The 12,981-nt window shown below is 44.9% G+C and overlaps 1 protein-coding gene and 1 non-coding gene across 3 annotated transcripts in view; one reads left to right on the forward strand and one right to left on the reverse strand.

Moving 5' to 3' along the window:
• Nucleotides 1–12,981, forward strand: part of Arnt2 (aryl hydrocarbon receptor nuclear translocator 2) — a 162,764-nt gene that overhangs the window by 56,792 nt on the left and 92,991 nt on the right. Inside the window, exons 4-5 of one of the 2 annotated variants that reach the window (XM_052159345.1) lie at nt 8,035–8,236; nt 11,808–12,021. In XM_052159345.1, the coding sequence (XP_052015305.1) occupies nt 8,035–8,236; nt 11,808–12,021 (416 nt within the window). Of the gene's footprint in view, nt 1–8,022; nt 8,237–11,807; nt 12,022–12,981 lie in introns of both variants that reach the window. The other variant, XM_052159336.1, reaches the window with a different exon arrangement.
• On the reverse strand, nt 5,752–5,858 carry LOC127676958 (U6 spliceosomal RNA). The gene has a single exon (XR_007976365.1). It is a non-coding gene; the product is annotated as a U6 spliceosomal RNA (small nuclear RNA).

Here is a 12,981-nt window from a genome sequence, read left to right on the forward strand (position 1 = left end):
TGAGGAACTGACAGACTGATTTCCAGATGGTTGTACCAGTTTGCAATCCCACCAGCAGGACCTAACAACACACAGGGATGAGCTCTCTGTCTCTAGAAGACTCTGATCACACACCAGAACAAAACACAAACCTCCCTAATGGACACCAGGACCTAGTGGCATCCTCAAAGGGTCAGCATCCTGACAGCATACCCAAATCTACGAGCTGCACTCAAGCCCCAGCATCTCTCAACGCCAGGCATCCCAAGGTGACTTCCCACTTTAATGTCCCAGGATGTTCCTGTGTTACAGGGACATCAGTTGCCACCAATGGGAAATGGCATTTCAAGTATTGTTTCAGAGTGTAGACTGCTGACAGTCCCAAGTTATCATCAAAAGTCAATTACCCATCAGACTCTCCATGTACCTTATATGGCAGGACCAGATCTACATCAGACCCCTTCCCCATGTGATACGTGAGGCAATGAGAGGCACTCGGGCTTAGCACATGACTGCTTGACTCCTGTCACTCAGTCCTGCCTTCAGTGTTTTAGGTTCTGGGGCTCCTGCATGTATCCATTGAGACTTCTATTGAAGGAGTCCTCCTCAGCACAAACTTTCATACCATCCTGTATAATCTTAGTCTTTAGGTCATAGGAGGATGGCACCACGGTTATGCCAGCACCTCCTGGAGGTCACAAGGAAAGATTTTGAAGTGCCCCCATTTCATAAATGTAAATAAAATGGCTGACACCCCCCACACACACACACACACACACACTGCTCCAAGTAAACTCACATAGCTGGCTACACCTCCTTCTTGGCCCTTGATTCCTCCAGTTGCCCCCCTGGGGCAAGGCTCTAGCTTTTCTTGGTCCAGCAGAGTTGTCATTCTCTCCTGCACCCCAGCTGCCCTTGCTGCAGAGTCCTGACCCTGTTCCCACATATGCAGCGGTCGATTTCCTTACTGATGCTGCCTGGCTTCCAGCAATTATGGGTGCTCATAGACATCACATTCACAGACCTAACAGATCCAGCCCATGTCCCCTCCCCTGCAGGAGAAGATGAACTTGGCCTAGTAAATAGGGTCTTAATGATGTGCCTTTCTCTTTTCACAAGATGGCATTCTCTTACTTCTGTATCCTTAAGGGCTTCAAAATGAAATCTTACATATCAGTGCAGAACATTTGCTCCTCAGATCCTGTTGCCGGGCAACTGGCAGTTCTCAGCTCTTTTAACACACTGTTAGTAATTCAGGCTTATTTCATAGAAAATCTAAGATTGTTGTATCGTTTTCTGCACTGGTCAGTGAGTGTGATTTCCAGCTTTTAGATATCGCTATAATCGTTTTCCCCCTTTACCTCAGTCCACACATTGAATTTTTCTATGGATCCATGAGAGAACCTCAAAAAGACCCCCCCCCATGCTTAAGGAAACTTAGTCCGTAACAACACGGCATTGTTGGTTATCACAGACACTGCCTGAACACTTTAGACTTGCCTCCGTAGGTTTGGGGTCACTACTGAAGGACTTTAATGGATCACACTTGCATTTAGAGAACTGCCAGTCTGTCTACACCACCTGGTGCAGGTAATGATAGCTTGGGGTCACTACTGAAGGACTTTAATGGATCACACTTGCATTTAGAGAACTGCCAGTCTGTCTACACCACCTGGTACAGGTAATGATAGCTGCTGTGGGCATGGGCATGGAGGAGGGAGAAAAATCAAGAGGTTTTTGCAAGAGTTTGGCAGACAGGAGTTTGTGGTGAAGGAACTGTTCAGCATGTGCCGGACTAGAGATAAGTCAGAGTAGACATTGTGTTCTTATGATTCAGAGGGGTGCTGAGTGACAGAATATGGACTGGGGGCGGGGTGGACCCAGGGAGGAGTGTGTGGGGCTGTGGGACATCCCAAGGTCAGAGTGAGACTCCAGATGGGGAGGGCAGGCTCTCCTTGCGGGTTGCTCTGCACAGGAAGGAAAGCCTGTTTCGCATGATCCCACAGGAACATGCAAGGAGGTGTGCAGGGAGCTCTGGGTTCTGCCTGAATCAGGCAGGGTCCTGCTCTGGGTCCTCCTGCTCAGAAGTGCCCAACTTTTTTTTCTGACCTCTCCTTATGTCATCAGCCCATGCGCTCGCCGAGTATCTCCTTCTCTGAGTGGCCCCAGGAAGTGTGAGCTGGCAAGCAAGGTGGAGTTACACACCTCTGGGAGCTCTCCCTGCTTCGGGCCTCCTGGACAAATGTCCAGCTGAAAACCGTATGACGGACTTTTTGGTTGAGGAAAGGGACTCTGGTGTGTCCACAGCATGACTCCTGCCTGTGCTCAGAGCTAGCAGTCTCTGCTCCCTGCTCAAATTCACGCTTGCATCACTTTCCCTGGCCCACCTTGACTTCTTTTTTTAAAGATTTCTTTTTTTTTTTTTAACTTTTTTTTTATTCGATATAATTTATTTACATTTCAAATGATTTCCCCTTTTCTAGCCCCCCCACTCCCCGAAAGTCCCGTAAGCCCCGTTCTCTTCCCCTGGCCTCCCATCCACCCCTTCCCACATCCCCGTTCTGGTTTTGCTGAATACTGTTTCACTGAGTCTTTCCAGAACCAGGGGCCACTCCTCCTTTCTTCTTGTACCTCATTTGATGTGTGGATTATGTTTTGGGTATTCCAGTTTTCTAGGTTAATATCCACTTATTAGTGAGTGCATACCATGATTCACCTTTTGAGTCTGGGTTACCTCACTTAGTATGATATTCTCTAGCTCCATCCATTTGCCTAAGAATTTCATGAATTCATTGTTTCTAATGGCTGAATAGTACTCCATTGTGTAGATATACCACATTTTTTGCATCCACTCTTCTGTTGAGGGATACCTGGGTTCTTTCCAGCATCTGGCAATTATAAATAGGGCTGCTATGAACATAGTAGAACATGTATCCTTATTACATGGTGGGGAGTCTTCTGGGTATATGCCCAGGAGTGGTATAGCAGGATCTTCTGGAAGTGAGGTGCCCAGTTTTTGGAGGAACCGCCAGACTGATTTCCAGAGTGGTTGTACCAATTTGCAACCCCACCAGCAGTGGAGGAGTGTTCTTCTTTCTCCACACCCTCTCCAACACCTGCTGTCTCCAGAATTTTTAATCTTAGCCATTCTGACTGGTGTAAGATGAAATCTTAGGGTTGTTTTGATTTGCATTTCCCTAATGACTAATGAAGTTGAGCATTTTTTAAGATGCTTCTCCGCCATCCGAAGTTCTTCAGGTGAGAATTCTTTGTTTAACTCTGTACCCCATTTTTTAATAGGGTTGTTTGGTTTTCTGGAGTCTAACTTCTTGAGTTCTTTATATATATTGGATATTAGCCCTCTATCTGATGTAGGATTGGTGAAGATCTTTTCCCAATTTGTTGGTTGCCGATTTGTCCTCTTGATGGTGTCCTTTGCCTTACAGAAACTTTGTAATTTTATGAGGTCCCATTTGTCAATTCTTGCTCTTAGAGCATACGCTATTGGTGTTCTGTTCAGAAACTTTCTCCCTGTACCGATGTCCTCAAGGGTCTTCCCCAGTTTCTTTTCTATTAGCTTCAGAGTGTCTGGCTTTATGTGGAGGTCCTTGATCCATTTGGATTTGAGCTTAGTACAAGGAGACAAGGATGGATCAATTTGCATTCTTCTGCATGCTGACCTCCAGTTGAACCAGCACCATTTGTTGAAAAGGCTATCTTTTTTCCATTGGATGTTTTCAGCCTCTTTGTCGAGGATCAAGTGGCCATAGGTGTGTGGGTTCATTTCTGGATCTTCAATCCTGTTCCATTGATCCTCCTGTCTGTCACTGTACCAATACCATGCAGTTTTTAACACTATTGCTCTGTAGTATTGCTTGAGGTCAGGGATACTGATTCCCCCAGATTTTCTTTTGTTGCTGAGAATAGTTTTAGCTATCCTGGGTTTTTTGTTGTTCCAGATGAATTTGATAATTGCTCTTTCTAACTCTGTGAAGAATTGAGTTGGGATTTTGATGGGTATTGCATTGAATTTGTATAGTGCTTTAGGCAGAATGGCCATTTTAACTATATTGATTCTACCGATCCATGAGCATGGGAGGTTTTCCCATTTTTTGAGGTCTTCTTCCATTTCCTTCTTCAGAGTCTTGAAGTTCTTGTCATACAGATCTTTCACATGTTTGGTAAGAGTCACCCCAAGATACTTTATACTGTTTGAGGCTATTGTGAAGGGGGTCATTTCCCTAATTTCTTTCTCAGCCTGCTTATCCTTTGAGTATAGGAAGGCCACTGATTTGCTTGAGTTGATTTTATAACCTGCCACTTTGCTGAAGTTGTTTATCAGCTGTAGGAGCTCTCTAGTGGAGTTCTTTGGGTCACTTAGGTAGACGATCATGTCGTCTGCAAATAATGATAGTTTGACTTCTTCCTTTCCAATTTGTATCCCTTTGACCTCCTTATGTTGTCGAATTGCCCGAGCTAGTACCTCAAGTACAATATTGAAAAGATAAGGAGAAAGGGGGCAGCCTTGTCTGGTCCCTGATTTCAGTGGGATTGCTTCAAGTTTCTCTCCATTTAGTTTGATGCTGGCTACCGGTTTGCTGTATATTGCTTTTACTATGTTTAGGTATGGGCCTTGAATTCCTGTTCTCTCCAAGACTTTAAGCATGAAGGGATGTTGAATTTTGTCAAATGCTTTTTCAGCATCCAATGAAATGACCATGTGGTTTTGTTCTTTGAGTTTGTTTATGTAGTGGATTGTATTGATGGATTTCCGTATATTGAACCAACCCTGCATTCCCGGGATAAAGCCTACTTGATCATGGTGGATGATCGTTTTGATGTGTTCTTGGATTCGGTTGGCAAGAATTTTATTGAGTATTTTTGCATCTATGTTCATAAGGGAAATTGGTCTGAAGTTCTCTTTCTTTGTTGGATCTTTTTGTGGCTTTGGTATCAGCGTAATTGTGGCTTCGTAGAAGGAATTGGGTAGTGTTCCTTCTGTTTCTATTTTGTGGAATAGTTTGAAGAGTATTGGTGTTAACTCTTCTTTGAAGGTCTGGTAGAATTCTGCACTGAAGCCATCTGGTCCTGTGCTTTTTTTGGTTGGAAGACTTTCTATGACTCCTTCTATTTCTTTAGGCATTATGGGACTGTTTAGATGGTCTAGCTGGTCCTGATTTAATTTTGGTGTTTGGTATCTGTCAAGGAAATTGTCCATTTCCTCCAGATTCTCCAGTTGTGTTGAGTACAGGCTCTTGTAGTAGGATCTGATGATTTTTTGGATTTCCTCAGTTTCCGTTGTTATATCTCCCTTTTCATTTCTAAGTTTGTTAATTTGGATACTTTCTCTGTGTCCTTTGGTCAGCCTGGCTAAGGGTTTATCTATCTTGTTGATTTTCTCAAAGAACCAGCTCCTGGTTTTGTTGATTTTTTGTATGGTTCTCTTTGTTTCTACTTGATTGATTTCGGCCCTGAGTTTGATGATTTCCTGCCTTCTACTCCTCCTGGGCGAAATAGCTTCTTTTTGTTCTTGGGCTTTCAGGTGTGTCATTAAGCTGGTAATGTATGCTCTCTCCATTTTCTTTTTGGAGGCACTCAGGGCTATGAGTTTTCCTCTTAGCACCGCTTTCATTGTGTCCCATAGATTTGGGTATGTTGTGTTTTCATTTTCATTGTGTTCTAAAAAGTCTTTAATTTCTTTCTTTATTTCTTCCTTGACCAAGGTATCATTGAGTAGAGTATTGTTCAGTTTCCACGTGTATGTGGGTTTTCAAAAATATGGAACGCTTCACGAATTTGCGTGTCATCCTTGCGCAGGGGCCATGCTAATCTTCTCTGTATCGTTCCAATTTTAGTATATGTGCTGCCGAAGCGAGCACTAAAGATTTCTTTATTGTTATATGTACGTACACTGTAGCTGCCTTTAGACACACCGTGGCTGTGAGCCACCATGTGATTGCTGGGACTTGAACTTAGGACCTTCGGAAGAGCAGTCAGTGCTCTTAACCTCTGAGCCATCTCTCCAGCCCCACCCTGGCCTCTTATCTGGTAGATGCTTTCTCTTCCTACTCAGAAAGCTCAGTCCACTTCTGCCTGGGGAAAATAGGCTTTCCTGACATTGGAGAGTCTTTCCTATGTTTAAGAACTTTGCTGCCTCCCTGGCATCTTTCCAGCTATCAATCACCTGTGGGTGGGGTTAGCCTCTGGAGTCTGCTTGGATTTCTCACCTTGGTCTGGCCTGCTCCCCAGCTTCCCAAGTTCCTCAATTTCCTCTTGCAGAGGGTCTGTTCTCCCTACAGGGATGTCTCTTCCTTGCTCAATGCTTCTTCCCAATCCTAGACCTTCTTTGACACCCCGCCCCCCCCCCCATAAAACCTCTTCCCAGAGCACACCTCTGTTTACTGATGCCACATAGGTCTAACTCTGCCCTCTATCGCTAACCCTTTCTAGTCCTCCTCTTTTATATCTTTTTCTTGCAGGCCTTTTACCTTCCAAGACCTTTCCACACATGTGATCAGATCCTGCCTCTGGGTTCTGCTGTGCCCAGTGGATGTTTGCATCCCTATTTAATGCCTCTGCTGCTTGAAAACCATGTGTGCTTCCTTGTTTTCTTTGGCATTCTCTACCCATTGTGGGGCTGGCTGAGGACTGCTTGAATGAATTTATGCCCAGAAGGCTCACACCACAGGGATGGCTGTTTCTACAAAGGGTCTCTCAGCACACTCAGCATGCGCATTGTCACGCCGTTGGGCCTGATTGTCATGTTGTCCCACTTCCCAGAGTGTAAGGATGATGAATCCTTGCAGTGTGGAGCAGCCTTGCCTGGGGAATCTCCTTTTTCTTATTGTTGGTGTCACTTTCCTTCCCAAAGAGGCCAGAAAGCTCTCCATTCTGCAGCTGCAGCAGCAGCACTGAGGACGTTTTTAGACTCTGTTTCATCCCAGGGAACAGCAAGTGTGTTGAATGAGGTTGGCTGTTACTCTCTTTTAAGCCTAAAGGTAATAAATAATTCCAGGCAGAAATATTCTCCCAGCCCTTCTGTTGGTTTTTCATTTTAAGGATCCCAGAAATGGAATTGGGTAATTCCTAGAAGTATTTTTTTAATTGGTTATTTGTTAATAAGCCAGGATCACACCTGTTCAGTTACTATGCTGCAGGAAATACACTGGGTGTAGAAGAAAGGTGTGTTCACAACTTTATATAAAGTGAATCTGCGTCATCAGTGGTCTCCTTAGTGACACAAAGAATAGCAAGGCTTGTGATGTGTTAGATACTGCAAGCCCATTGTCAGCTGAGGGTATTGCTAAAGACAAAGGCATTTGATATAGTCCCAGCCAAGCATCTCAGCCTGGCTTGGGTGGCCTTTAGCCAGATTAGAACACTCTCATCAATTTGTGGCTAGCTAGGCATCAAACACACCCCTACTTTATAGTGGGGTGTTAAGGATTCATAAGATGCATTAAGTGCTGTATTGAAGATAAAAGTAGCATGGCTGTGTGGTAGTTGTCATTACTGGGTACTTTATGGATTTTGAGGTACAATATTCACTGAATGGATATCACCATCACAGAATTGAAGGAGCATAAGTTGGAGGCTATCTTATAGTGAGTGCTTCATATCAGGAGGGAAATAAACCACATGGATAAGCAGTCAGGAGCTACATTTGTAAATGTGTGTCCACACATTCACATTTAAGATCATACTGTACACAGTGAGCTTAATAAGTTTTAATCTTCCATGCTCCCTGGTATTAATTTTGCATGTCCCAGAAAAGTCCATAGGCATATCTGTAATTTAGGAAGGCCAGTACAAATTAAGAGAAGGAGTTCACAGAGGTGCATGTTCTCCACACACAGACATGAGCTTACAGATGTTCAGGGCTTCAATCCACAACTACCCAAAGCACTGAGCCATTATGAGTTAGGTCTAGGGATTTGGCTTTCTGGTGTTAACAGTGTATTATTTTATCCCAGTGTCTGCTGACCGACCCCTGGTCTGATCCTTCTCTTTTTCCCTCCCCCTGACCTCTTGCTTTCTGGGAAGAGAGAACCACAGTGAGATTGAGCGGCGCAGGCGGAACAAGATGACTCAATATATTACAGAACTCTCCGACATGGTTCCCACCTGCAGTGCACTGGCTAGGAAGCCAGACAAGCTCACCATCCTGCGCATGGCCGTCTCGCACATGAAGTCCATGAGGGGCACCGGCAACAAATCTACTGACGGCGCATACAAGCCTTCCTTCCTCACTGAGCAGGTACCGCCGTGTTACTCCTGGTGTTGTGGCCAGTGGAAATTGGAGTGATCCTTAAGATCACAAGATGGAGATAAATTATGTAGGAACATGGAGTTGGGGAAGAGGTGAAGGCAAGAAATTTGGCTTCCATTCTTCAGAACAAAGTACTCGTCAAGAGTTGCAGATCTGTCTACTTTCTGCTCTTTTAGTTTCCACAAACCTCAGCGAGGAGTAGTTGAACACACAATGCTGTGCAGGAAGATGGCAGTGATACCATAATCCTTGTGTAAGGGTAGCGAGATAACCATGCCATCAGAGTCACAGCAGCAGTGACAGTGTTGCCTCCAGGGTCGTCACAACCAGCACTGGCAGGCACTCGGGGTCCTGGTCCAAGCTGCAGCTTTCTGTGCTGTTCTTTGACTCTAGCCGACAAGCTACTGCTCTTCATCACTTGTTTGATGGGTGAGGAAATCAAAGCTTAGAGAATTTCCCGGGCTCAGCTGCTTACAGAAGGAACCGGAGACTGATCTACTGGGCTTCCCGAAAGCCGTGTTTTTACACCCGTGCTAAGTGGGGAGAGGGGAAGCATGGGAGAGCAGCACATCATCAGTGAATGGGTTTGTGTGAGCCTGGGCCTTGTCTTCTGAATCCTGTCTTTCCCTTGGTGATCCCAGTGCGCATCAGCTGGTAGTTAAAGCTTCAGCTGACTTGTCTAAGTAAACATAAAGCTTTGACTTTCTGGTTTCCATAGCTTTCCTAAGATAAATGAGCTGATGGGTTTGGTGGAAAGAAGTGAAATGACATGGCTGTCAGAGGTGTTAATTTGAAAGTACCAAGTATCTCATGTGTGGAATCTTGACTAATGGAGTGTTTAACAAGACAGAATGTGAGGCCAGAATGAAATTGAGAGGAAGGGACTGGGTTGTACCAGGGGCTGTCATCAGGACAGAGGCTGTGAGGAAATCACAAACTGAGCACAGAGGAGCTCGGCATAAGGGCCTTAGAGGGGCCCAGTGTGTGCAGAGGGAGAATGGAGAAGGAATGAGGGGTCGTCAACTGTGTGGTGTGGAGTATCTGTCCATGTTGTGACAGCAGGCGTAGAAGAACAAGGAAATTAAGCAACACCATTGCCCTCTGTCCTGCATAGGTATTTTGGCAGGTGCCTACTCTGATTCCCTTTAAGTCCCCCCAGGGGTCACTTCGTCCTTCATGCTGAGGGTTTCAGGAAGAAGGTAATGGACATGTTTGGTCTTAGATAGGGAGCATGGTGCACCAGGTATGGCTGTCTACCCTCATTCCCATCTCTATGAAAATGAAAAGCGTGCTAGCCCCCAGCCCTGAATGTTTTGAGGAAGGCATCCCTGTGTAGACTGCTTAGCATGGGGATGTGTCTACAATGAATATTAGTGGTTAGGCATGACCTGCTGAGAATTTAAATACTACCAACACTAGGGTCAGTACTATAAATGTTTTCCCTGAATTTATTTAATCCTTACAAAAGGACTCTAAGAGACTGCAGGAGAATTGCAGAGAGAAGGCAACTGCACATTTATGTGACCTACCCATGCTTGTCTCTTGGTCACATGGACATTGACAGAGCCATCCTATGGGGCAAACCATTACTAAGCCCTGCACACACATTTAATCCCCCAAAATTTCATGGAAAACAAGCTTTCTGGAATATCAGAAGCCAAAGCCATTAAAAACCATGCCAGAGCTGTAAAGCTGAGCAGAAGGGCATGGATGGGGTCTGTTTTATTCCCAAACCCAGACTGATTCACTGGAGAAGTGAGGAAAGGCTGCTCATGAACAACGTGATCTCAGATGATGAACCTCAGGAGAGAGGGTGGGAAGAGATGAGCGAAGGAGACTCTGTCCCGTTAGACTTTTACAAACAGGGTCAAAACACATGCATAGGCAAAGCCCACAGCCTCCTCCAGCGACATAGGATTCGCTCCTGCCCCACACATCCTCGGCCCAATTTTTACAAGGATCTTCCTGTTGGGAAGACTTTCCCTGAAACTGAGAAGGAAAATGCTGATGTTCATAGAGCCACAGACACATCTGAGAGACACAGGATGCAGAAGTGCACATGGGAAATCCACAGAGCAAACCTTTTGGTTGAAGAAATGCTTGTGCCATCTGCATCTGCCCTGGTTTCCCAGGCTTAATGTGTTTGAACTGCTCCCCAGTCAGTGCCTGAATACAACCACAAAGTTCCTAGGCTGTGTTCCCAGAAGACCAAGATCTTCTAGGGGCTTGGGCACTAGGACATCCCTCTGACCAGAGGCTCTGGAGTCTATCTTTTGCTTCCTCTCAGATGCCCCATGACTGTTGTACAGTAACCATTCCATATAGGATTGCATTTGAACATTTGAGTCTCAGATGGGGAAAATGGTTGTGTACTGCTGATTGCAGAGGATGATTTTATTCTTTGAGACCTGGACAGTGTGTGAGGAGGTTGGAGTGGTGGGCAGACTCTGGTGTTTGTGGAAGAGTTAGCTTCTTACCTCCTGCAGGCCAGGAGTCCAGGTATTTGATTTAGCTTGGTGAGAAACGGTGTAGATAGTGACCACTGAGCTGCTTTTAGGCATGGATATCTCATTGTATAAAAGTTGCCTCGTTCGTGACCCCATGAGGTGACAGCAGGGCTTCCTGCTCATCTATCAATCCAAAACACTTAGTGCCCTTAATGACCATCATATCTCTGCTAAGCCTGGTAAGAAGAGGGCAGCACACCAGCCTCTTCTCAGTGTTAAGAGATGTGGCTAGTTCGCTGTTCTCTGCTGCTCCCGGTGCTGTCTTTGTCTGCTGACATTATGGCGATAGATTTCAGAGTCCTGAAACCCCTACAGACATGTAGAAGTAAGGGGATAGATAGCCTTATATACAGCGCCAGAACTGAGCTGGCACGTGCTACAACAAAAGGAAAACGAGGAACAAAATTGCACTGTCTCCACACTAGGGAAGACTCTCTGTGGTCTCTTTCTCTCTTGTCTCTTTCTACCCCCTCCTTTCTTCCTACTCTCTGTGACTTTACTTGCCATGCACAGGGTGCTGGGCCCTTCTGCTGTGTCATGACTGCAGTTTCAGTATACGAGGGAAGTACCCCAGGAAAATGGCAACTCAGCAACTCCTGATTATCCTCACCTGCTCTCTATGCTGGAAATACCCCTGCTCACTCTCCCCAAGAAAAGACAGTGTATTTTAGGGATGGTACAAGCTTTGTTCATTTTTCTAAAAAAATAAATTAAGCAGATGAAACAACGTTCATCAACACAACCACTTGTACAATGAACAGCTATACACAGAAAGTTGGGGTTGCTAAATAAGAGAAGGTAATCAGCCGGGCGGTGGTGGTGCATGCCTGTAATCCCAGCACTCTGGGAGGCAGAGGCAGGTGGATTTCTGAGTTCGAGGCCAGCCTGGTCTACAGAGTGAGTTCCAGGACAGCCAGGGCTATACAGAGAACCCCTGTCTTGAAGAGAGAGAGAGAGAGAAAGAGAGAGAGAGAGAGAGAGAGAGAGAGAGAGAGAGAGAGAGAGAGAGAGAGGTGTTAGTACACTTGCTGACCACAGCCTTTCCTCCCCAGGAACTGAAGCATCTCATCCTAGAAGCCGCTGACGGATTTCTGTTTGTGGTGGCAGCCGAGACAGGGAGAGTAATCTACGTGTCTGATTCTGTCACTCCCGTCCTGAACCAGCCACAGTCAGAGTGGTTTGGGAGCACACTCTATGAGCAGGTGCACCCCGATGATGTGGAGAAACTGAGAGAACAGCTGTGCACCTCAGAAAACTCCATGACAGGTCAGTGTAGCTTTCTTTGTGTAGCCATTTGGGCTTAAAAATTGTTCTTTTGGTGATGGTGGTGGTGCATACATTTAATACCAGCACGCCTGAGGCAGAGGCAGGCCAGCCAGGTCGACAAATTCTAGGACAGACAGGGATACAGAGAGAAACCCTGTTTTTTAAAAAAATGATCTTCAAGTAAACACATTGGGAAGCTAGAAGTCATAAAATATCCTGAAGGTGAGGTGATATATTTTATATTTTATTTAGTTGTGTATGGCTTCATTCATAGTTATCTTAAATTTTTAGTGTATCACTTTTGTTCTGAATTTTTCCTGTAATTAGTGCATATGGCCAGCAGGAGGTGTTCTTGCTACATTAGTGAGATGTATATGTTCTCTATATCTCTATTTTGCATCAATTACAAACCAGGCTTTAATCATCTGAAATACAGTTCCTTATTGAAACGTTTAAGTATGTCAGTTCTGCCATAACATAACAGACACTTTTTTCAAAATCTCTTCTCTGTACAAAAACATGCAATAAGATCTGCAGAATTTGGTGGAGAAAGTGGGTTGGAAGTGAAAATACTCCATAGCAGATAAAAGTAAAAGCAGAAACTTACTGGAAATGCCAGCATGTCTTTAGGTGACAAAAGGAAATTTATAAGTATTATAAAGCACAGTTCTTAGCCTGGAAAAGGACATGTTTGGTTGAGGAAATGGGGTCTCAGAAGGCGTTGTCACCTGTGGGTTCTCATGAAATAGTACCAGGGCAGTCATGTGAAATCAGCCAGAGAGTTTTAACACTAAATGCAGATAATCATGGTGAGTTGACATTCCTTTTGATAGTTTTGTAGTTGTCTGGAGTGTGTAAGTGATATGGCTCTCTGTGTGGCTAGGTTCAGCCAGGTGCAGTGTTCTGTGTTCATCTACTATTTCCCGTGGATAATCAAACACAAAATTCACATTTCTCTTC

This window comes from Apodemus sylvaticus, chromosome 1 (genome assembly GCF_947179515.1).
Source record: "Apodemus sylvaticus chromosome 1, mApoSyl1.1, whole genome shotgun sequence".
In the NCBI taxonomy this organism is placed as follows: domain Eukaryota; kingdom Metazoa; phylum Chordata; class Mammalia; order Rodentia; family Muridae; genus Apodemus; species Apodemus sylvaticus.